We start from the raw sequence: 22656 nt of genomic DNA on the forward strand, positions 1-22656 counted from the left end.
ATTTAAAATTTAATTTGATTTTTTTTTAAAAAATAATAAAAATTCAGATTTATCATTTATATTCTAATATTCTTAAAAAATAAAAATTCTAAAAAAAACTAATAAATTAAATTTATATTTTGATATTTTTATCATTTTATATTTTTAAAATAATAATTAATTAATTAATTTGTATAATTATTATATATAAAGTAACATCTTTATGTTAATTTATATATTTATTATTGATAATATTTTTTTATCTTAGAATTAATTTAAAATTTAGATCCATGAATATTAACTTTTGTACTTTTGTAATATGTTTAGAAATATTACAAGTCTTTTATTTTAAAAATCTTGATAAAGGTATGTGTCGTGTTTATGATTCATAATAAAACACTTATAATTTTATGCAATTTTGATCATTCTAAATTTAGAAAGGTGAATTAATATTTTTAGGAGATTGTTTCAAATTTTAAAAAGTGGCTCTTTATAATTTATATATTTAATTTGTAAATTTACAATGATAAATATATTCTTAACGTTATAAAATGATGATCATTACCTGGAAATGTGTATTATTCTTAATTTTTTTATAATGCATAGGCAATGACACCCAAACAACAATCTCATGATCCAGCTTGGAGACACGCACGTCGATTAGAAAATTGATTCCATTAGCAATGTTTGCATTGCGATATGATTGGACGCGACGGCGGGGTCACACGCCTAAAACAACATCTTGCTGGTGGATATCCGGATGTTTCTAATTGTCCAAAAGTTTCTCAAGAAGTTCGTCGTGCAATGAAAGAGGAACTTGATGGCAAAAAGACATTAAAGTATAAACAACAACGAGAACGTGAACTTGTTGATAGTCGAAGCTCTAAAGAACCAATCTATGATGAAATGGAAGGTCGTGGTGAAGTTCCAAATGACGAAGACTTTTTAGCAGCTCTCAATGTCTCTCTAACTCAATATGACTATGAGCAAAATATGCGACATAGAAGTGGCTCTGCCAGTGGAAGTGGCTCAACTATTGCATCAACATTAGGAAGGAGTGCAAGTGTTCGTATTCCTTCAACATAAGGTGGTAGGTTGTTTTTTTCCTTCTATGGGACGAAGACATGCAGTCGATATTGCTGATATTGATCCACTAGCATTCCCAGACCAAGCTAGCAAACAGACTAGGATTGATGATGCATATTCAAAAGAGAAGAAGAAATCAATCGGTAAAAGTATTGCTAAATTTTTCCAATTTAATCATATTCCCCCTAATGCAGCAAACAACACATATTACCATAGCATGGTGTCCAACATCCAAAAATCTGGTCCTGGTATTCAACCTCCGACTGCATATGAAATTGTCGGTCCATATTTAGATGAACAAGTGGAGGAGATCAAGACTTGGATCCTATCATGCAAGAAACAATGGAGCTTATATGGGGTTACGTTGATGTGTGATGGCTGGACAGGACCTACACGGATGAGCATCATCAACTTTCTACTATACTGCAATAGAAAGGTGATATTTCATAAATCTATTGATGCAACTACAGAGTATCATGATGACCCTATATATTTCGTTTGATGGATAGTGTAGTTCACGAGATAGGTGCAGAACATATAGTACAGGTGATTACAGATAATGGTGCCAACTTTAAAAGGGCTGGGGAGATATTGGAGCAAAGGTATCAAATATTATTTTGGACACCATGCGCTGCACACTGTATCGATTTGATGATGGCAGATATCGGTAAACTTGATATAGTGAAGAAGGTAGTGAAAAAAGGTCAATCTTTAACAAAATTCATCTATAATCATCATTGGGTTCATGGATTAATGAGGAAATTTATTGATGGGGAGATTCTGCGACCAGGAGCGACTAGATTTGCCACTCACTTTCTATTGTTAAAATCGTTGAATCAGAAAAAAGTCGAATTAAAGGCCATGTTCTCTTATGAGGATTGGGAAGCCTCTCGATATTCTAACACGACTGAAGGTAAGGAGGTACAAAAAATTATTATGTCGGTCAGATTTTGGGACTATATCATAGATATTCTTATAGCAATAAAACCATTGTACGTTGTTCTACGTAAAGTTGATATGGACAAGAAGCCACAAATGAGCAACGTTTACCACCTAATTCATGAAGCAAAAGAGGAAATTAAGAGGCGTCTACAATCACTGACCAAGTATCAACATTACATTGATATAATCACTACAAGATGGGATGATCAAATGGGAAAACCTATTCATTTGGCCGGTACGTATTTTTTAATGATAACGAATTTTTAATATTGTTATTAATAATTATATATGTTTAATTATTATAGGCTATTATCTCAATCCGGCATATCAATATCGTTATAATCTTGGCACAAATGATGATTTATTAGTGGCCCTCAGACATGTAATATCAAGACTGCATACAAACACAGAATCAATTGCTGAGACTATTAATGAAAGTCGATTATTTCGAGAGGCATATGGTTCTTTTAGCGATCCTATTGCAGTTTCATGCAGATATAAAATGGATGCAGGTAAATATAGTAAAAATTATTACTAATTATTGTCAACAAATATAAATAATTATTTTAATTTTGTTCTTATTTGTCTTACAGCTGAGTGATGGTTATAATATGGAAGATCAGCTCCAAATTTAAAAAAGATTGCAGTACGAATTCTCTCACAGACAACGTCTTTAAGCGGTTGTGAAAGAAATTGGTCAACTTTCTCCCTCTTTCATACAAAAGTACGAAATCGTCTTTCTTATCGTCGCTTGGAGAAGATGGTCTACGTTCATTATAATATGTGTCTTCAACTAAGAGCAATAACATAAGAGAATGAAGAACAGGAGTCTGGTGATGTAGACCCATTTGATATTGGATTTGTCCAAACTGAGAATGATCCAATGATGGATTGGTGGAGCGCTGTTGAGGCTGAGAATCCATTACTTGATGAAGCAGGAGACCCACCACGACCATCTCAATTTCTTACTCAACAAATTGAAAAAATACAAGCTAGAGGAGATATCTGCGAGGAAGAAGATGATGAAGCTTTTGATCAAGAATTTCGATTTTCTGGATCTCGGTCTAGGCGTTCTCAAACATCACAAACCCAACCAAAGTCCATAGATAAAGGCAAAGGCAAAGCTCCTGTAATTTTTACTAAAAAGAAAGAAAAAGGCAAACCTCCTGCTTTTATGGGAAAGGGTCAATTTAGAATTAAAGAAAATCCACTCGATGCAATTGATGAGCAAGAGCATGATGACAGTGATGAAACATCATCACCTTCTGACACTGTAGTTCGATGAGAAGTTCGAAATGATAATGATAATGCAAGTACTCATGGAATGAATGACAATGGTGATGCAGCTTCTAGTGGTGAAAATTATGTTCCCCTACTCTAGCATCAGAGCCGTGGACATGTGAGATAGATTACACATGCAATCCAAGATGATGATCATAGTTAGAGCTATTAGGAATCAATATTGACGTCAATATATGGTTGACAGACAAAAGAAAGCTCATAATTATCAAGATATGCGGGAGAGTTTAGCTGAGATTGATTCTGGTCGAAGTTCATCACACTCGCAACCTTCTTATTATAACTCTGATGCATTATATGGTGATCCATCATACCAGAGCTCGGGGACGTATGCTTATCCTTATCCTTATCCTTATCCTTATCCTGTGCCTGTACCTGTACCCGTTCCGATTTCGGTGGTGCCAGTTCAAATCCAACATCCGATGAATCGAGACACGCTGATAAACATGTGGAGAAATCAATATCAATATTGCATGTCATGGGATGCTTATTTAATCTGGGCATTGGAGAACTATGGAGTTGACCTAAGCAGAATGTCGCAAGAACCAATGCTTTCATCTGATTCACGCCACTCTTTTGGTATTAATAAGGTAACATATTATGATGTATCAATTTTAATTCAAGTTATTCATAGATCAACTTTTTTTAAAGAAAACTATATTTAATTATTTTTTCTAACCATATTAAGTTGTTCAATAATTGAGAATTTATATAAAATTAATATACAACTTATTTTTAAATTATACACAATAAATATATTTATCTAATAATTACTATATATAAATAAAAAAAATACCGAAACAGTATCGGCACGACACGATACCGAAATTGTATCGTTCCGGTCCGGGATCGAAACCTCGGCACGGGTCGAGATTTTAAACCTTCCTCAAGACTCCATTAACCCAAGAAAAACATATAAAGGGCAGCCTGGTGCACGAAGCTCCCGCCATGCGGGGTCCGGGGAAGGATCCATTGTACGCAACCTTATCTTGCTTTTTGCAAGAGGTTGTTTCCAGGATTTGAACCCGTGACCTTTTGGCCACAAAGCAACAACTTTACCGTTGCACCAAGGCTCCCCTTCTAACCCAAGCAAAACATGACAAAATTAATTCAACCCAGATATAAACTTGGTTTAGCCCTAAACTAACCCTATGTCCAAACTGAGCCGGCCCACTTAATGGACCCCACCATACCAAAAATTAGACCTTAAATGCTGCCCCCCCAAAATAGCTTTAATAAGTTGAGGTTCAACACTAACGTAATCAAACTATTTCAAATTCAAGTCCAGCTCAAACCCAACTTATAAACAACTCGTAATCACAATTACTCTGGCCTGAAGAAACTAAGTTTAGTCTCAATAAGACAATAACAACTAACAACTATTGAACAACAATTGCACTCAATTGCTATAAATTCAGCAATTTACCTTTATTGAAATTTTAGGATCACAACACAACAATTTAGATTACCTCATATCGGCATTTGGTAACTACCAACCAATAATTAGTCACTGCCCAGAAAAACCAGGACTCTCTACTACATTAATTACTACAGATTATTCTTTTTTTCTTCTGCCGCAAACAGCATTTATCATATATATCCATAGTTCTTTTAACGGCAAGCATCAACACTCTGTTTTCTGACAACCTAGTTTATTTCCTACTTTGCCAAACATCATTTGTTTTGTATATTAATTGTTCTTTAAATAGTCAATATTTGTTTTTGAGCATATTGTAGAAAAGATTGACGAGTCCGAAAGACTTCGTCCAGAAGAACTAAATCAACAAAACATTGAGGCTCTAGTTGCTGAGAGTAATTTGGTATATTCCTGAAACTTTCCATGTTCAGGTTTTGTCCATTTATTGTTATTTCTGATGAGTACTATTTTGTTTTATAAATGGATGAAATATTTTAATAGTATTTATTTGTACACGCATAAACTGAAGAATTACAATTCAAGTTTTAGCATTATTTTCATGAGTCTCCTCTTAAGTTATTTATCTATGCTAATACCAGAGGAACTCATTGATGCTATTTAATATATGCATTCTGGTGCATTTTATTTGCACGCAATATTGCATTAATTGATAAGAGTATAGATATATGAAACTCGAAGCTTGAATTGTAGAAAAAAATTTAGACACTAAGAATTTTAAGTAGAACTAAAACTGAAAATATAAAATATAATTTCGATAATAAGAAAATAATAGAAGGTAAATTTAGAGGAATGAATACGTAAATCTTGGAAGAGTTTTGAATATTTTGAAATCTATTAATTCAACAAAGAAGAAATATTAATGAAGATAGCCTTAATAGGATAAAGAGCTGTGGTTAACTTAAAACATGGAATGAAAGGGAACTTGGTCTTGTGTGGTCACCTTGTGTCCCATAGGGTAAAAGAAAATTTTTTTGATAAGATTGTGACAATCCATAATAATTACGTGTCAAAGTTTTGGTGATGCAATCCAAAAACATTGACTTTTTTCCCTTTTCCTTTTTTTTTTCAAATAAAATAACTAGCTACATGATTCATATTTTAAACATACAATTTGTTTTTAAAATTGTATTTCACTATTTTTAGCATATTTACTTATTTAGTAGATTTTACACAATATTCTTGTGAGGTCTGACTTTATAAGGCCCATAATAGTAGGTCTCATATTATCGAATCATTCAACAATGCAGTTTTAGTTCTATAAGTCTCTCTTTTCTTTCTTATAAGATTGCCAATTAAGGCACACAAACCGATGATATTGCGCTGTGGGCAGTCAGTCCTCGCTCATCTTAATTAAATTGTATTTGAGCCTAACTTCTCTCCAAAGCTCATTTTAACTCCTCTTTTTCCATAGTTGAATCCCTTCTTAGAGTCTTCCTTTGAAGATAATGTCCTCCTGACCAGATCAAGGTGTTGAACTAACAGCACAAAACCCCCCTTGCTCACTTAATCATTAAGAAATTATGATTTTAAGTTTTAACATCATTTAACATATTGTACAGTAAGGTTCAATAAATAAACCAAGATATCAGAACTTCACTCTCTGCATAATTCAGGTGGGAAGAAACAAGCAGGAAATTACCTAACTCAACTGTGATCCTAATACTAATCCTCTAGCAAGAAGAATATTTCCAAGACCTCCAAAATTCTCCTTTACATAAACCATATCATATGAGTAATCTATTTGCCAAAACTTGATTTTCATGCAACTAAAACAAAAATCACAACATGAACTCACCGAATTGCAGTGAGGAAATGGCTAGATTGATCTCTAATTTCCTCCCTTACTAATAATCCTAAAGGTCTACACCAAGGGCTGTCTTATATGTTTAATGTGTAAAATTTCACTATTATCCAACACTATGTGGTGTAGATGAATAATATTCACAAGAAACTTATTGAGAAAGGTTAGTCCCTCTCTATGTATGATTCAATATGCAAGAAACACGAGAGTTTGAGAAAGGTTAGTCCTTATTGATAAATGCTCCCAATTCATTCCAAATTAATGACAAAGGACTTGAAAAAGGTAAAATCCCATTGGTTTGGGTGTTAGGTTGAGCATAGTGTGTTTCTTTCTTGCAGTAGGTTGTCGCCTCTTTCAACAAAGGATTGATTTTCAATTGTGTGTGTGTTGGGAGGTGGGGGCGATTTTCAGCAAATGGGTGTGGGGCTTAAGGGTTGGTGAAATGGATCAAGAATAGGGTTTGCACGAGGAGAAATGAATCTTACCGTCAACAATTAAGATACTAAGCCATGCTGATTGGCATAAATGAATTTATCATTCTACTATTGATTGGTACTAGAACTCTTTGGTGGAGAACTTAGCCGCGGTGTTATCGTGGCATTACGCTTGGCCGCAAGGTCTCTGCGAGGTGACAGTGGCCTCCCGGCAAGGCCGTCACAAGAGGCCTTGCGCAAGGCGAGGCTGCTGCGACCTTGCGGAGGCCTTGTGGTCAGGCTAGCCTTGTAAGAGGCCTCATGGTGAGGCAATCAGGCTGCAACGACTAGGCATGGCTGATGCCTTTTTTTTCATTGAGATTTTTTATTTTATTCCTTTCCCTCTTCCATAACACTAAGCAAGGAAAAATACTTGTTACAACATAGGATGTGAAGGTAAAAAATAGAATTAAATATAATATAATTTCTAATCTTATAAAATATGCTAACTACAAAAGGGTAGTCCAGTGCACGAAGCTCCCGTCAATGTGGGGTCTCGGGGAAGGATTATACATAATCTTGCTTGCATTACAAGAGGTTGGTTACACAACTCAAACCCTTGACCATAAGGTCACACGACATTAACTTTACCATTGCGCCAAGGCTCCCCTTTATAAAATATGCTACTACAATTGAACCAAATTATTCTATATATAAATTTGGTTAAATTTTAAACCAATTAAAATAAATTTCAATAAAATTCAGTTTAAACCTACTTAATCATAATTGCCATATCTACTTAGTGGACTCCACCTAATCCTAAATCAACTTTTACTCGGGAGAAAATTTGGTATTTAAAAGATTTCTTGTGTGCTAACTCTTGTGATGTCAATAAAGATCAAGAGAAATAGTGTTAGCATGTGACATGAAAACTAAAGTTCCTCAGCTTTAGTTTAAATGTAAATAAATAACTAGGGTTTGACACAACATAAAAATTTATTAAGTTAAAAAAAATTATTTATTTATTTATACTATTATAATTTATTTTATTAAAATATCATTTAAAATACATTGTCATCACACTTTTTTGATATTAGTAAAGTCACATATTATTATGTTTTTTACTAAACTTATCTTAATTATTTGCATAAATTATAATTCAAGCTACAAATATATCATTTTTAGAAAAGAGAAAGAGATATATTTAGCATTTATCTAAATTGTTCAATGTTTGAAAACCTATAAACACTCATTCATTTAAGAATTATGATATGTATACATATACAATATAATATATACATTATATCAATAAATCAAAGTTATCATCTCTTATCCTGTACCATACAATATAAAATTTAGACAACACTTTTACATATTCTCAAAATACAAAAATTATATTAATCCATAAATAATTTGAGGGTTTCAAATAAATGTAACATAATAAATGCTTAAAATTATCAAAATACATTTGAAAATGTTGAAATCGAAGATCATTCTTCATGACCACTATACATGTAAGATCTTAGACTTGATGCCTCTTCTATAAAACTTGAAATTTAAAATCAATCTTCATCACTATTATAAATACAAGTTCTTGGCTTTATGCATCTGCAATAAGATTATAATTAAGATAATTTAATTATGTGCAATAATAATAAAAATATAAAATTTAAATCTATACATTATTGAATAGTTGTTGCAAAAGATTCAATAAACACTAAACGTCTCACAAGATAATATCAAAGCTTGAACTTGAGATTCAACATCTCAAATATAACTCAATAGTGTGCATTAGGGATGGATCTAACAATTAGAGGAGGGGTGGGTTGATCCCGAGTTGTCCAAGTCCGTCGAGGATGCGGTAAAAGAGGTCCGAGTTCACTTTGCGCGAGCACATTGCCATCTCGCCTTTTCCTATATTAACCGAATTTTAAATTTTTATTGAATGTATTTTTTCATTATTTATGAAATTGATAAGTTAATTTACCGTAATGATATCTAATTCGTAGACGTTGAAAATTTGGGGTCATGGCGGAAGGCCTGGCTATGTCGACGTTAGAGAGCGTGTCACTAACGGTGAGGTAGAGGTTTCAGTCATGAGTGCGGCTCAAGGCCGTATTCGAGCGTCTCGTGTAGGACCTCAATCCACATCTGCTTGCCTTCGACGTCGACGTAACTCATAAGGGTACGTCGACACGAAGGACACGTCGATCTGGTAGTATCAGTCGAAGGCGGCCTTTGCCTTCATGAGCGAGGGCCTAAAGTGCAACAACAATAGAAAAATTCAAGTGGACAATAAGATAGTAATAATAATTTCAATTTAGCTCACTTCTTTCAAACATCAGCAACATCTCCGTTTGACAAACTAAGTACACTAGAAAAACTTACTGGAGACATTTTATACACTGAGAATAAATAGACAAAATCAAGCCATAAACCCAACAAAATCAGGTAATTAACCACACAAAACTAAGGTGGCAGCCGCTCGATGCTTTGACGGCGACTACTACAATAGCAGCAATGCGATGCTTCGGCTGTGCGGCGGCGGCCACGGCGATGCGGACGGGATGATAGAGAAGAGAAGAAAAAAAGATTAAGTCTTAGGGTTACCTGATTCACTGTTCACTTGTTCCGTCTTCAGATAGATACGCAGAGTGGCAGAGAAATACATAAACAAAACATAATACGTTAAAATTATATTTGTCCTCTTAAAAAAAAAGATTTGGGTTGGTCAATAGGGCCAGACTATAGCCCAGGATAGCCCCCATTTAAATCAGTCTATGGTGACCATTTATAATAATCAAATATTGATAATTTTTTTAAAATTAATATATTTTATTTTTAAAAAAAAAGTATCAAAATTGTATTAGCATAACATGATAATGTATCAAAACTGTATCGTTCCTGTCCTGAGTTGACTTCCACCGCAACTCCAAATTTTAACCTTCACTTACTATTGAGCTGGATCCAACACCCTTGAACTCAAACTAAATTTAGTGCCCTAAATAACTCCAGTTTAAACTTTAAATCAACCAATTTGGCCTTTTACCTATCCTAGGATTAAATTCTGGTATTGGAGAGTTTTTAACCCCAATTTAACATCTAGAAAATGCTCAAAAGAGCCCAAACTACATGAGTTTAACCAAACAAAGAATCAAATTTTATTTAATTGCTATAAAAAATTTATTATTAATAAGGAAAAATCTAGATTGTAAGGAAGGTGACTAATAAATTTTATAGTTAGATAAGTTGAGTCAATTATAGGGAATGTGTAAGGGCTAAGAAAGTGATTTGATGAATTAAAATATTACGTGTAGAGATAACCTCGCTTGAAGTTCATTGGTGGGATAAGATTCAAGTAGTTGATACCAAATAGTTTCTTGAAAATTTGGTATTAGATTTGTATTTTCCGATGTGAAGCTTGCATACATAGATATGCATGGATTGTTTAGCGCAGATATGCATTTGTGCGTCTAAGACGATATTGTAGTCTGCAATATTAATAGGGTAGATGAGTCCACATATAAGCTATGCGCGTGTGCCCAAATCAATCAGTGTTTATTTCATGTTTTGCAAAGATAAGCTATTTTCATTTATGTGAATGCTATGAATTTCAAAACTATTTATTCTCATTCCAAAGAATGCATAACCATGCTATGACAACATCACTATGCTATTAACGGTCTATTTGCTTGATAAGAAAATAAGTTGTATATGAAAAATAACATCTTTTTGGGAACCTATATTACATTTTGTTGTAAGAATGTGTTTTAAAATCTGTTGAATTTTTTTTTTTTTTGGGTGTCCCGGTGTCCCCCAACAAAAAAAAAAAAATCAATCCAGCCACTCCCCTTGCCTGCTCGGCCCCTCACTCTCTCCTAGTTTATCCAATCCTCGACTTGCTCAACTACATAACCCAACCCTTGGTTTGCTTGATCCTCTAAGATTGTTCAACCCTAAACTCAACTTGATCGACACAACCAGAGCACTTGATAGGCGGCTTGCCTTGACAGCTCACATGATCACTTGTCTGGATGATTCCCCATTTTACTTAGATTGCCTAGCTCACCCAACTTGCTTGGTTCGATCAGACCACTCGACTTGACAGGATCACCTAGTTCGATCAACTCGCCCATCACGATCAACTTGATTGACCAATCAGAGCATTTGATCAGTTTGCCATGACAGCCGAACATAATCACTTGTTTGGATTGCTAATTTGGATGCTCAGTTCACTTTTATTGTTTAGCTCACTTGACTTGCCCATTCTAATAGATCACTCAACTTGATCAGCCCGACTGAATCACCTAGCTCCATCAACTTGGCTATCACGATCACCCTGGATGCCTAGCCCGCTAGGACCAATCGGACTGACCAAACTGCTCAGCTCAATCAATCCACCTGGACCAATCGAATTGCCCTAACTTGCGTGCTTGGTCGGTTAAATCAACATTCTAAAATCGATCAACCTACATGAATGAGTGGGAAGATTGGTGAATAGAGAAAAGTTTATTGATATAGCAAACGACTTATGGATGAGGAAATTAACTTTTACCCTTTTCCAAGGGAATTCATTTTCCTCAAAATGCCTATTATCAAAAGAAAGTTTTCCTTTAACATTTTTTTTTTCTATTGACCATGATTTCTTATTGCACCAAAGATTAGAAAATTTGAAAAATATTTTCTTGAAACAAAACAGAGGAAACCTTTTTTTCTGTCCAACTTAATAGGATCCTCTCCTTTTACAAATTTTATGAGTTTTTCAAATTTTTTTACGTTCTATACATGTATAATCTTGTCACTACTCAAAAGTTTTTTCATTGAATGCACCAATCTAAATATTTATGCAATAAACGATAATATTAATTACATTCAAGAACTTGGTTACGATTCTAGTTTCTATTTGTTATTGAGGCCATTTTCGTTTCGCAACTATTTCATCCTCTGGTCTTTGGTTCAACTATCATATTGATAACCATGCTTCTAGAAGAAATATCCACATTCGACATATGCATATGCAGTCAAAATTAGATATTAAAGTTATTTTACATTGTTAAAAATGTACTAACTTATGTACAATGAAGCATATTAATTAGTTCATTCAATTCATTCTTCCACATAAAAAAACATAATGTTAATTATGAAGAACATATGAATTATTCATAAAGAATATAGAATGATATATATTAAAACTGAAATGCATTTAGTTATTATCTGTAGTGTTTATCACTTATACAATACAAGTGTTTAAGTGAACCATTATAAGTGATAAGCTACCAAATAGTGGAACTTAGGTTTTAAGTAAATTTGGTTCAAACTAAGCATATTTAAATGAGCCATGTAGTTATTTTTCTCAATGGTGTAGAGGGGTTACAAATACCATACGCTGCCTGTGCCTTCCTTTCAAAGTTTGCCTAGGTTTTTTAAAACCATGTTGACAACACAAAAAGATGTGATAGAGATGAGAGGAAACTGAAAATTCTTGTTTGTGAACGTATTTTTTTAATGCAGAAAATGGAGATACTCGCAGTCAATGATTTGGACATTGCATTGCACGACTTTGTAAACAAAGATGACAAATTGGCCTTTTACTCGTGCTTGAGGAATAATCTCGAGGAAACAAGGGTAAGAAATTTCTGAAGAGAGAATTTCCATTTTTTGTTCTGGTCTTTGAGTCTCAAAGCTTTGATAAACACGTTCAACATTTTATTTTAATAGTCTGTCTATACCACAGAACAAACTGACTGCTGAAGCTGATACATCAAAAATTGATGATGATGACCTAATAGTCAAAGTGGGAATGTGCATGCAGGCATGCCTTGGTGTTATTGTGTTTCGCCAGATGTTTAATCAACCATATAGTAGATGTGACTACCTGGTTAACATTTTTCCTACAGGAACGCGCGAAAGAGAGGTCACTTCGTCAGAAGGACAATATGACAATAACAACGGGCTCACACAACTTTCAGGTTGAATGACATGAGCTAACATAAGCATTCAGAAAAACTCAAAGCCACAAAGAATATGTTTCTTAGATATATATATAACTTAATATGAGGGTGCATCCAGGATCCCAGAAGGAAAAATGCAACTATCCCTACTAGTGCTAATTCTTTTAGTGATGAAGAGGAGACAAGGCAGATGCTCTCCATTTCAAAGTCTTCCCAAGGAAGAGGAGGGTCTACAAGGAGAGGAAGGGGAAGGGGTTCTGGTAGACTAAAGCAGATGTCACTAGATGAAACTATGAAAACCCGCCTATCTACGAGGTGATAGTTTTGAATTATCATGTTATAACCTATATGGTGACAATCTATTTGTTTTAAGTTAGATCTTGATTGCTTCTGTTTTGCTTCAGTTAATTTTCCTCTAATAATACTTAATTGTAGTAAAGGTAATTACGCTCACCCCATACTCCCCTCACAGCCCGTTCACAGGTTATGTGAAGTAGGTAAATCACGAGGTCAGCTTATAACCGACCGCTAAATGGTTAGGGGGTGGGAGGATTTTTTTTTCCTGAGGGCATGCGTCTGCTGGGAATTGATTCCCGTCTCATTGTAGCTTGTAGCAAATCTACCCCCCTTTAGCCAACTGGGCACCCCCGTGGGGACTTTGCTGATAATACTTAAGGTTATACATTAAGTGTGCTCAGATTAAGATTGTTCTGTTGGCAAAAATGGTATTGTCATGGTAACATGCTGCTTTATGATGCTCTTTATTATGTGTATGCATCACAGATATCCCAATTCTGAGCGATTAACTACTTTGATATGCATGCCAAGTATTTCTTTTTAGCTGTGCTAATGCTTTATAAGCTATTTGGTCCATATCTGGGAAATTCATACAATTGATAATTTTAGGTTGTTTATCTTGTGCTCATTGTCCTTTAATTCTGTTCTTAAAGATCAGCGTCAGCCTCCATGTCTGTGGCTACTAGAAATATTGTGGATGAAGGAATCGACTCCCCTTCAAGCGAGGAAACAGAAAGACATGAAATGAATGAAATTGTGGAGAGTTCTGTAAGCTCTCCCTTTTCCAATCTCACACAGAACAATTCCTATATGAAAGCCAGTTTCTGCCGTAGGCTGCAATTTTATTCTCTTGCTTTGCTTGTTTGAAGGAACCTGAAGAAACTAATAAAGGAAAAGGTCGGAAAAGAGCTGCTCCTAGAGGAAGGGGTAGGGATTCCGCATCATCTTCAAAGAGAGGGAGGAAACCAGACTTTAGTTCCATCCACAACATGTTCATGAACAAGGATGACGATGACGATGACGAGGATGACATCTCAAACAGACTTAAGAGGGTTCAACCACGGGTATATTTTTCAACATCTTGTTCTCAATCTTGTAAACTTTACCTGCAAACTCATGTGTTGTTCGCAAAACCTCTAGATTAGTCAGTCAAACTAGATTGCCTAGCTCCTAGTCATCTTACATACGTAATCTGTGATGTTTTCTGAATTTGTTTCTCTCAACCCTTTGGACCTTTGATATTTATTGAGGCTTCAGTGGGCATCATAGGTGATCTGTACAATTAGTGTGCTTCAGCAACCAATCTGATTTCTCAAATTCCTAGACTATTAGCGAACCTAATAAATTACTAGTTTAAGTTGGTAGATTCAAATCTTGGAGAGCTATCCTCTTGTCCCTTATCGTTTGAAGCTTGCAAAAACTCATTTACAAGATTTTAACGTCTACTGTTCATGTTTCAGGCAACCAAGAACTACGGTGCTATTAGGAAGAGACCATGAAAAGTTTTTTTGTGTGTAGCTGTGGAGATACTACTAGAGAAATGTGTTTTCATCTTGGCTTTGTTTTGCTTACAAGATTTGAAGGTCAGTAGAAAATTGTGTTTTATGATCCCCTATCATTGTGTTTGATCCTTTTCAGTTAACCATGTTTTGTCATAATTTTTCTTTTCTTATAGAATTAAATTTTTTGTGGGGTTTAAATCCCTTTGTGGCTCACATATATGGTCAAAGTTTTGGAGACGTTATCGTAATCAGAAGCGGAATTTATCTGTTTTAACCTTTAGATGGGTGGGTTTGATGTGAAACTACAAAGTTTTAATGGTATGATGAACTCCATGCATTCCTAGATGTGAAACTACTTGAACCGACTAGACAATTGGATTAGTCTGATAAGTTCATTTAGTGCTATAAATAGATAAAATATTTGTGAACAGATTTGGCACTCGATAAAAATTTATTTATACTTGTTTGATAATATATTATATACATATAAGATTTATATTTATCTCACTTAGCTATTAAGACCTTTAATTATATTTTTTAAGTTATATAATTTTATCATTAAAATATATAATTACATTTGTATTGCAATCTAATTGTTAAATGCATCTTATGCCAAGTTTTTATTAAGGAAAGTGGTCTTAATGGATTAATAGATTTAATCACGTCGCAAAAGACAATTCGCTTGCCCTCAGCGTCTCCACCAATCTGTCCTTAGGTCAACATGGAGGAGGTAAATCACGGGCGACTACTAGTTTTAGTGCAAGTGGCCAAAGTATGGGAGAAGGCATGCTCAGACGTGTCGAGTTTCGATCTTAAGACCTTATGTGGTAACATCTCATTTTTTAACCATTGTACTGTTCTGAGGGGACTTCATGGACATTGGTGTTCTGAGGGGACTTCATGGACATTGGTGAAAGGGTTTTGTCATGGTTAACCTCTTATTTTGAATGATTTTTTTTTTATATTGAAGTGTGACTTTGCCCACTTGCATTCGATGGGGTTGATCACATGAAGTTCATTTTAGACTTCATAACCCCGAGCCATTTCATAGAATCGATATTAAATATTACTTCCTCCTCGTAGGTTCTTGACTTGTCATCCTCCCAAAAGGGGCACACGACCATATAAGGGCTAAGGATGCATATCTTTTATGCTTTCTACAAATCTACTAAACTTATGCGATCCTCGCGTGTATAACAGAGCTATTACAATATCTTTTAATTATTTCTTTTATTGAATTTTTATTTGAGGCTTAATCGACAAACACTTAGAAAATAATCACCTCTAATTCCTCATGGGTACCCCACAAGTAATTATTCAACTTTGGTCAAAACTTGTCATGATCCAAACATTTAACATATATTTCACAATCACACTCTAACATAATAAAGATTGGATTTCTTATACTTTCATATATCATATGTTGTGAGAATCTTATTTTATATATTTTAGATAAAAAAATGTTACACTAGGTTTATGTGAAGCTATGAATGGAAGGGGTTCATGCACAGTATCAAACTTCTATGAACTGCAAAACTCTTACTCACTAGGATGATTTTATTTTTATTTATTTATTTTTTTTTGTGAAATTTAAATATTTCGACTTCATTAATCCTGGAGGTAGATAGTTTCCTCTTATTTATCTATCTGAGTAAATTCAGAACACAATTTAGACATACTTAAAGGTCGACTTTTAGAATAATCATCTCAATTGAGATTCAAATTTTGATTCTTTTATTTATTTATTTTGAATGTTTTATTACTGTACCACACCTATGGAAGTTCTATGACCCTTTAATTGCACCCGTAATACATTAAATTCTTGGGTGGAGCTCTAATTTTGAGCTTGTTACAAATTACAATAAATTCTTTTCATGTCACCAAAGATAAGACTATTCTCAGTTCTGCCATCTCTATCTCTAGGTGACCGTGTCTTTTAATTTGGATTGTAAATTAAACCTTCAACCAGGCCTTTTATTTTGTAAATCATTCATCTTCACTTCACCTTCTAGCTAAAACCTTGCTCTCATTGAGTTTGATCCTTTAATCCCATTAATTGGGCTATAACTCAATACAGTATCACGAGGTTAGGGAGATTGAGATGATTAAGCTTGGATGATGAACTTTATTGATCAAGTGTGGAGCCACGAGGAGGCTTGGATCCGTAGGTGATCATGAAGCTCGAATGACTTGAAGATCCTTGTATCTATTTATTGTAATCTTGGATTTGATTCTGACAATTGATCGTAATGTTAAGATTTAAGTGTAGATTCTATAAAACTTTAACTAATAGTACTAGATTCTCTAAACCCTTCTCTTCGGTTTCTTCAAAGTTGATGATCATCCATGAGTTTGAAGCTCCTCGCAGCTTCAAACTTGATCTACATTGTGTTTAAGTTACAATCTTAACACCATATACTCAAGTTCAAAGATACCTCGACTTGAGGGTGTGAAGTTCCACAAGATGATTAGATCAAGAGTGTTGGGATTGAGGGGATCTTTGTTTTTTTTTGTCCCTATTATGCATCTAGTAATTTTTTTTATCCCTAAAACCCTAACCTAAAACTGATTGTAGACATTAAAAAGAAAGAAATTATTAGGATATTAATTCCTTCTTTGTGGTTTGGTTTAACTGTAGTGTTTATATGATCTAGCAATGTGATATAAGTTTGGTATTTGTGTGCAACTCTTATCATGAGGTTATAGAGAATAAGATGATAAGCTTAGATGATGAATTTCATGGATTGAATGTAGAATCATGATAAACTTTTAATTCGTTAATGATCATCAAATTTAAAGAATCCAATCTCCTTTTATCTTATATTTATTTATTGTAATCTTAAGTTTATTTTGGGTAGAATTGATTACAATAGTAGAATTTTTAGTGAAAAATTGAACAAAAAATTATTCCATGGAACTACAAGTATTTAAACCGTTCAAATTAAACCGACACAGTTAAAAGTTAAAACCAATCACGTCTAACCCAAAGCTGATTTTAATGTGCAAAATTAGGTCTAGATTTAGAGTTATAAATATTTGTAAACCAGTTTGATGTTCAATTTTATAAGAGTTTATTTACGGATTAACAAAATCAAATGATTTATTAAATTAAACACACCAACCTGAACACATATATTTTTAATATGTTAATGTTTATAAATATTGTGAACTATGGATGAATAATATGCACAAATAAAATTTATATCACCAATAAATTTCTTATCAAATTTATAAAATAAAAATAAAAATAAATAAATAAGCCTATAGAATAAAACTCATTAATTAATTAAATAAATTGAAATATAAATTTTTTAAATAAATTTAAATGGAGAGTCTGATAATATTTAAATGAATTAAACTTAATCAAAATTTAAATAAATTTAAATTCATAAAAAAATTTAAGTTAAATAAATTTAAATAATTATGTGAACGGAAGAAGTTTGTATACCAAATAATTTATGGAGGGGATTTTCGAGGAATACTGCTTTCATATTCGCAGAGAAATATGTCACGGTCGCACGCATAAAAATACGGTCGCAGATAGGTTGGTTCGGCCATCCCGCACATTAATTGCGTCCACAGTGGCGTCCTATCGCCACCACGTACTCCTCCAACATCCCACGTGTTTGACTCTGCCCCTCCGTCACCAATCTAACTTACCCAAAATCGAACCCAACTCCCTCGTTCCCTATTCGCGTGGGCCCAGCCCTTCCCAACCCTCTCTCGTCCTTCCCACTCTTCAATTATTCTCCCCCTCCTTCTCTTCTCAGTCAGATCTCCCTCCTCCCTGGCTCCCTCCTCTTGTTTCCCTACCATTGTAATTATGCGCTTCTTCTTGTTGTTGTTCTTGTGGTTGCTCGCCCTCGCCGGGCTGGCGGTGGCGACGGAGTCTGGCAGCGCCTACGAAGTGCTCCGATCCCATGGGCTGCCCATCGGGCTCCTGCCCAAGGGCGTGCGGGACTTCGCCGTCGACGACGACGGGCGGTTCGAGGCGCAGCTGGAGGCTCCGTGCGTCGCCAAGTTCGAGAGCGAGATGCGGTACAACGCTAGCGTCGCCGGTACCATCTCGTCCGGCCAGATCGCCGGCCTCAGCGGCGTCGCCGCCCAGGACCTCTTCCTGTGGTTCCCCGTCCGCGCCATCCGCCTCGACAACCAGACCTCCGGAATCATCCACTTCGACGTCGGCGTCGTCGACAAGCGCTTCCCCCTCTCCCTCTTCGAGTCCCCTCCGGACTGCTCCCCCGACTCCTCTCAGGTCATCCTTCTTTTTTCTCTCCGCCTCTGAAATCCAATTTTGTCCAACGAGCGCGCTTCCCCTGCAGATCCAATCGGGCAAGCGAAGCTACCAACTCGAAGACCAAGACGCCTCCATCTGAAACCATCGCGGCCGGCGTTCGTCAGTAATGGTCCGGTGTAGCTTGGCTTTGGCTTGATTATATATGCCCTCTTCTTTGTTTGCAGCAAACCCATCACCTCTGCTTCAATTCGAGCTTAAACGACTGATGATTTCCCCTCTTTTCAGTAGAAGTAAGATGGTGATGATGCACTCACCCAATGTGCAGGCACAATTCGCTGAAGAACGGATTGGAGAGCATCCGTTGTTGGTAAGAGATTCCAGAGTGTTTGTCTTTCCAACCAGTGGAGTATACTACTGATGTTTATACCAGTTGCTACTTCCTAGTCGCGATCGTAACTATCGAATTTGTCGGTAGATGTAAACGGTGGATAGCCTGGGGCTTCATCCACATCAAATGTGTTCCCTATAGCTTGTTGTGTTTATGAGTGGTAAATGAATTGAGTCTTTCTGTAAATGCCGGGACCATCTGCTTGTATGTAGTCAAACTCTAGGAAATTGTTGGATCTTTGAGTAAATATATATTCTAATTGATTGCAAGAGTGACATCCTTCTCTTCCATTTTCTCTGATATCCAAAGACTTTCAGACCGATAATCTAAAGCCACCTGTGAGGACTACTTGTTCTAGTTTAACAATGCAGATTACAGGGATCAATGCGCTTGTTCTAACTGGAAATGAGACTCAGAGCTAGAGGTATACGAAGATAACAAGATTCATGAGGTATGTTGGTACAGGTATCGGCTCATCAATAATTTTTCCACAATTGCTAAGGATATCGATGTTCGTTTAGTTTCCTCACCATATTTCAGCTGATATAAATTGATTGACTTCCTATGTAGATAGCAAAATTAGAAGCACTTTCAGACACAATGCTGAGGGAATGAGTAATTGATGTAAGCTGGAAAAGCAGAACTTGTCATTGTTCATGGAGAATTGCCTCGTGAACTTGTCTAATAGTAGGCATGTGAATCTTGGGGCCTTAAGTGCTTGTCGCATTTATCTTTTTTCTGATGGTAGACTTTGCAGGACAGGAAGCTGACGTCTAGCAGCATACAGGCCATTTTTTTTTTGCACAGGCAGTTTCTGGCCAACCTGTCGCATCATGGAAGTGAAGCATTTTACCGTCTCCAACACTGTTTGACAATGCTGAAGAACAATATCTGTCCTGTCGTGCACTAGGTTCTAAATTCTCATTAATATCTGGGGATGCTAAATGTACAAAACAAAAAAAAAAAGTCACTTTATGTAAGTGGATTGTAGTTCTGAGAGTTCGTAGCATGTAGCCTTCCCAATTACAGTACTGCTGGAAGAGAAACTAAAGAGAGAGAGCCAAGCAATCTGTAGCTTTCAACTCCATTTCCAATTATACTTGACCTCTCATGAACACAGGAAGCAGAGCTTCCACCAAACTGCTGCATCAACAACTTGGGCAAGCAGCTAGTGTTGACAATATTGACTAGTTTCATTTGGGATGCAAAGTTGGGCTAAAGCATGTGATACTTGCTTTAGGGCTTAACTTTAGAATCAGTAATTCACATGTCCACTGAAACAATTTACTCATTCGAAGCTTCAAGTTTTGTTTCATCAATGAGTTGCATCTTAAAGCTTGAAGCTGAACACTAGAAGCACAATTGTGATCTTAACTTAAACAACAAAAGAGTATAGTGCATTATGATACTGGTTTCTGGAATTTCTGCTGATCAACTGATTTCCTATGGGTGGTGGCTGTCCACACCTACTATTTGCGTGTGCCCATCAAGTTCATATATCTGAATATCTATCTTGGATCGACATGGTGCTCTGAAGTCCATGGAGAACATGATGCTGCCATCTCCATGTGGGAAGATAGAGCCAGAAGAGTGGAATCTCTGGAATATGCATTCATTTCCAGACTATCATCCAAAAAGCAAGTTGTTGCCCGTCAATTCATGTCTTGCATTGGTTAGATATCGCCACCGATGCTACGAGTCCTTCACCCTCTAAAGAAGGGGACCAGCTTCTCGCAAAGTGTCCGAAACAGGTCACTGAATCGTGCTTACTTTGGTATGAAAGGAAATCGGTTTAAAAAGTATAAACAAGCATGATGCTTGAGAGTGAATGTTGAGGAATTTAAAGGTAATGGTTTGTTGCTCAAAAAGCAAGTGTTGCATAAATGAAGGCACCTCCAGTCTTTGCCTATGTGAAGAAATTAATGGTGCAAATCAAGGTATGTCTAGCTGTTGTTAAGTTTATTAATGACAGATTCCTTCCTATTTTTGTAACATTTTTTGCTACTGTTGAAGTCAGTTTGTTCAAACATACTATGCCACCTGCTGGCAAGTCCAAAAAGATGCTTCCTCATGTTTGAAGTCAGTGTCAGAGGAGGTTGAAGCCACTTGTTTTGTCCTGTGTCTTGGGCTGCTTTGTATTTACTTGTCTTCGGTCCCTGTTCAGTGCTCCTGTGCACATGCCACATTTAAAGCTCACGGCCAGATATGATATAACATTGGTTTGTAAATTCTTGTCCGGTGACTTGAATTAAATTGTGTTAGGAGTCGCTTCCTATTTGTATTCAAAATGTTTAAAGATTGAATCTTAATTTTGATAAATTATTTTTTTAATATATGATTAATGGACTATTTATTATAAGTATTTTTTAATTATCTTTTATGATCGATAGAAAATTTTTATAAAACTAAATCGATCATTATATGAGTTTTGCTCACTAAAATTAGCACGCGAGAAATAACTTTGAAAACCTTGTTTTTAAAAACATCTGAAAAATATTTATATGGATTTAAAGTGTAAAGTTTTTACCAACATTATAAATTTTGAATCAGATCATTTATGATTTGTAAATTTAAAATGCAAAGTTTTTAAGATTAGGATGAAAAATAAAAAATATAGAAAATATGAATGCAACATTAAACATATAATAAAATATGAAAAAGGAAAAACTTGAAACTTGTCTTGGTACATTGAAAATTATTTCAAAAGAAATTATTTAAATTTTAATTTACTATTTTAAATAAATTTATTATGCCCTTTAAAAATAACTAAACTATTGCATATTATGTAAAAGTGTAATAAAATAGTTCGTTTGTATGAGGGCATTTATTGTCACAAATTCTAAAAAATATTTTTAAAATTAAAAATTTCTGAATATTTACACATGTCGAAAAGGACTACAGAACCAACGAATATAAATTAATATACTCACACGGTAAACACCACATTGACAATATACTCTGATGATCAACAGATAAATTTTCTCCTTTTCATCTCTTTTCTCCTTTTTCCGACCTCTATCGGTCGCCAACATGTGGCTGGCGACTTTGCCGGCTACCAGCCGCATGCAGACGGCTATGACAGCAGTTAGCAAGGGGCCGACAACTATGCCGGCCTCTAGCAAGCCACCGCGTGGCTGTGCCGACCCAGCAAGCCACCGCGTGGCTGTGTCGGTTGCCAGCAAGATGCCGGTGGCTTTGCCGGCCGCTAGCAAGCTGCCGGCGACTTTGCCGACCACCAGCAAGCAATCCATGACTGTGCCGGCCGCAGCCGACGACTATGTCGACCGCCAGCAAGCAACCTACAGCTCTGCTTCGACCAGAAG

General features: G+C 35.5%; 3 protein-coding genes across 14 annotated transcripts in view; all 3 read left to right on the forward strand.

Annotated features, from left to right (window-relative positions):
• The window catches only part of LOC122046431 (double-strand break repair protein MRE11-like), a 32470-nt gene extending 11157 nt beyond the window's left edge, over positions 1–21313 (forward strand). For 2 of the 9 annotated variants that reach the window (XM_042607132.1, XM_042607123.1), the window contains 9 exons: positions 5044–5126; positions 12470–12583; positions 12693–12770; positions 12856–12927; positions 13028–13224; positions 13860–13974; positions 14076–14270; positions 14667–14789; positions 19705–21313. In XM_042607132.1, coding sequence (XP_042463066.1) covers positions 5044–5126; positions 12470–12583; positions 12693–12770; positions 12856–12927; positions 13028–13224; positions 13860–13974; positions 14076–14270; positions 14667–14705 — 893 coding nt within the window. In that variant the 3' untranslated portion in view covers positions 14706–14789; positions 19705–21313. Of the gene's footprint in view, positions 1–5043; positions 5127–12469; positions 12584–12692; positions 12771–12855; positions 12928–13027; positions 13225–13859; positions 13975–14075; positions 14271–14666; positions 14844–14881; positions 14989–16785; positions 16951–19704 lie in introns of those variants that run through there. The other 7 variants (XM_042607129.1, XM_042607126.1, XM_042607127.1 and 4 more) reach the window with 7 other exon arrangements.
• Positions 699–2556, forward strand: LOC122046433. Its single transcript, XM_042607133.1, has 2 exons — positions 699–2242; positions 2313–2556. The coding sequence occupies exons 1-2, from the start codon at positions 1567–1569 to the stop codon at positions 2543–2545; spliced, it is 909 nt and encodes a 302-aa protein (XP_042463067.1). The 5' UTR covers positions 699–1566; the 3' UTR covers positions 2546–2556.
• Positions 18474–19608, forward strand: LOC122046434. Of its 4 annotated transcripts, none has more exons than XM_042607135.1 (3): positions 18474–18963; positions 19031–19114; positions 19231–19608. In XM_042607135.1, exons 1-2 carry the CDS (start codon positions 18532–18534, stop codon positions 19082–19084), a joined length of 486 nt encoding a protein of 161 aa, XP_042463069.1. In that variant the 5' UTR covers positions 18474–18531; the 3' UTR covers positions 19085–19114; positions 19231–19608. The 4 variants fall into 4 exon arrangements, with proteins under 4 accessions (XP_042463069.1, XP_042463070.1, XP_042463071.1 ...); XM_042607136.1 differs by having other exon boundaries at positions 19234–19608; XM_042607137.1 differs by having other exon boundaries at positions 19271–19608.
• Positions 21314–22656: the final 1343 nt, after the last annotated feature.

Source organism: Zingiber officinale, chromosome 2B (assembly GCF_018446385.1).
Source record: "Zingiber officinale cultivar Zhangliang chromosome 2B, Zo_v1.1, whole genome shotgun sequence".
Classification (NCBI taxonomy): Eukaryota; Viridiplantae; Streptophyta; class Magnoliopsida; order Zingiberales; family Zingiberaceae; genus Zingiber; species Zingiber officinale.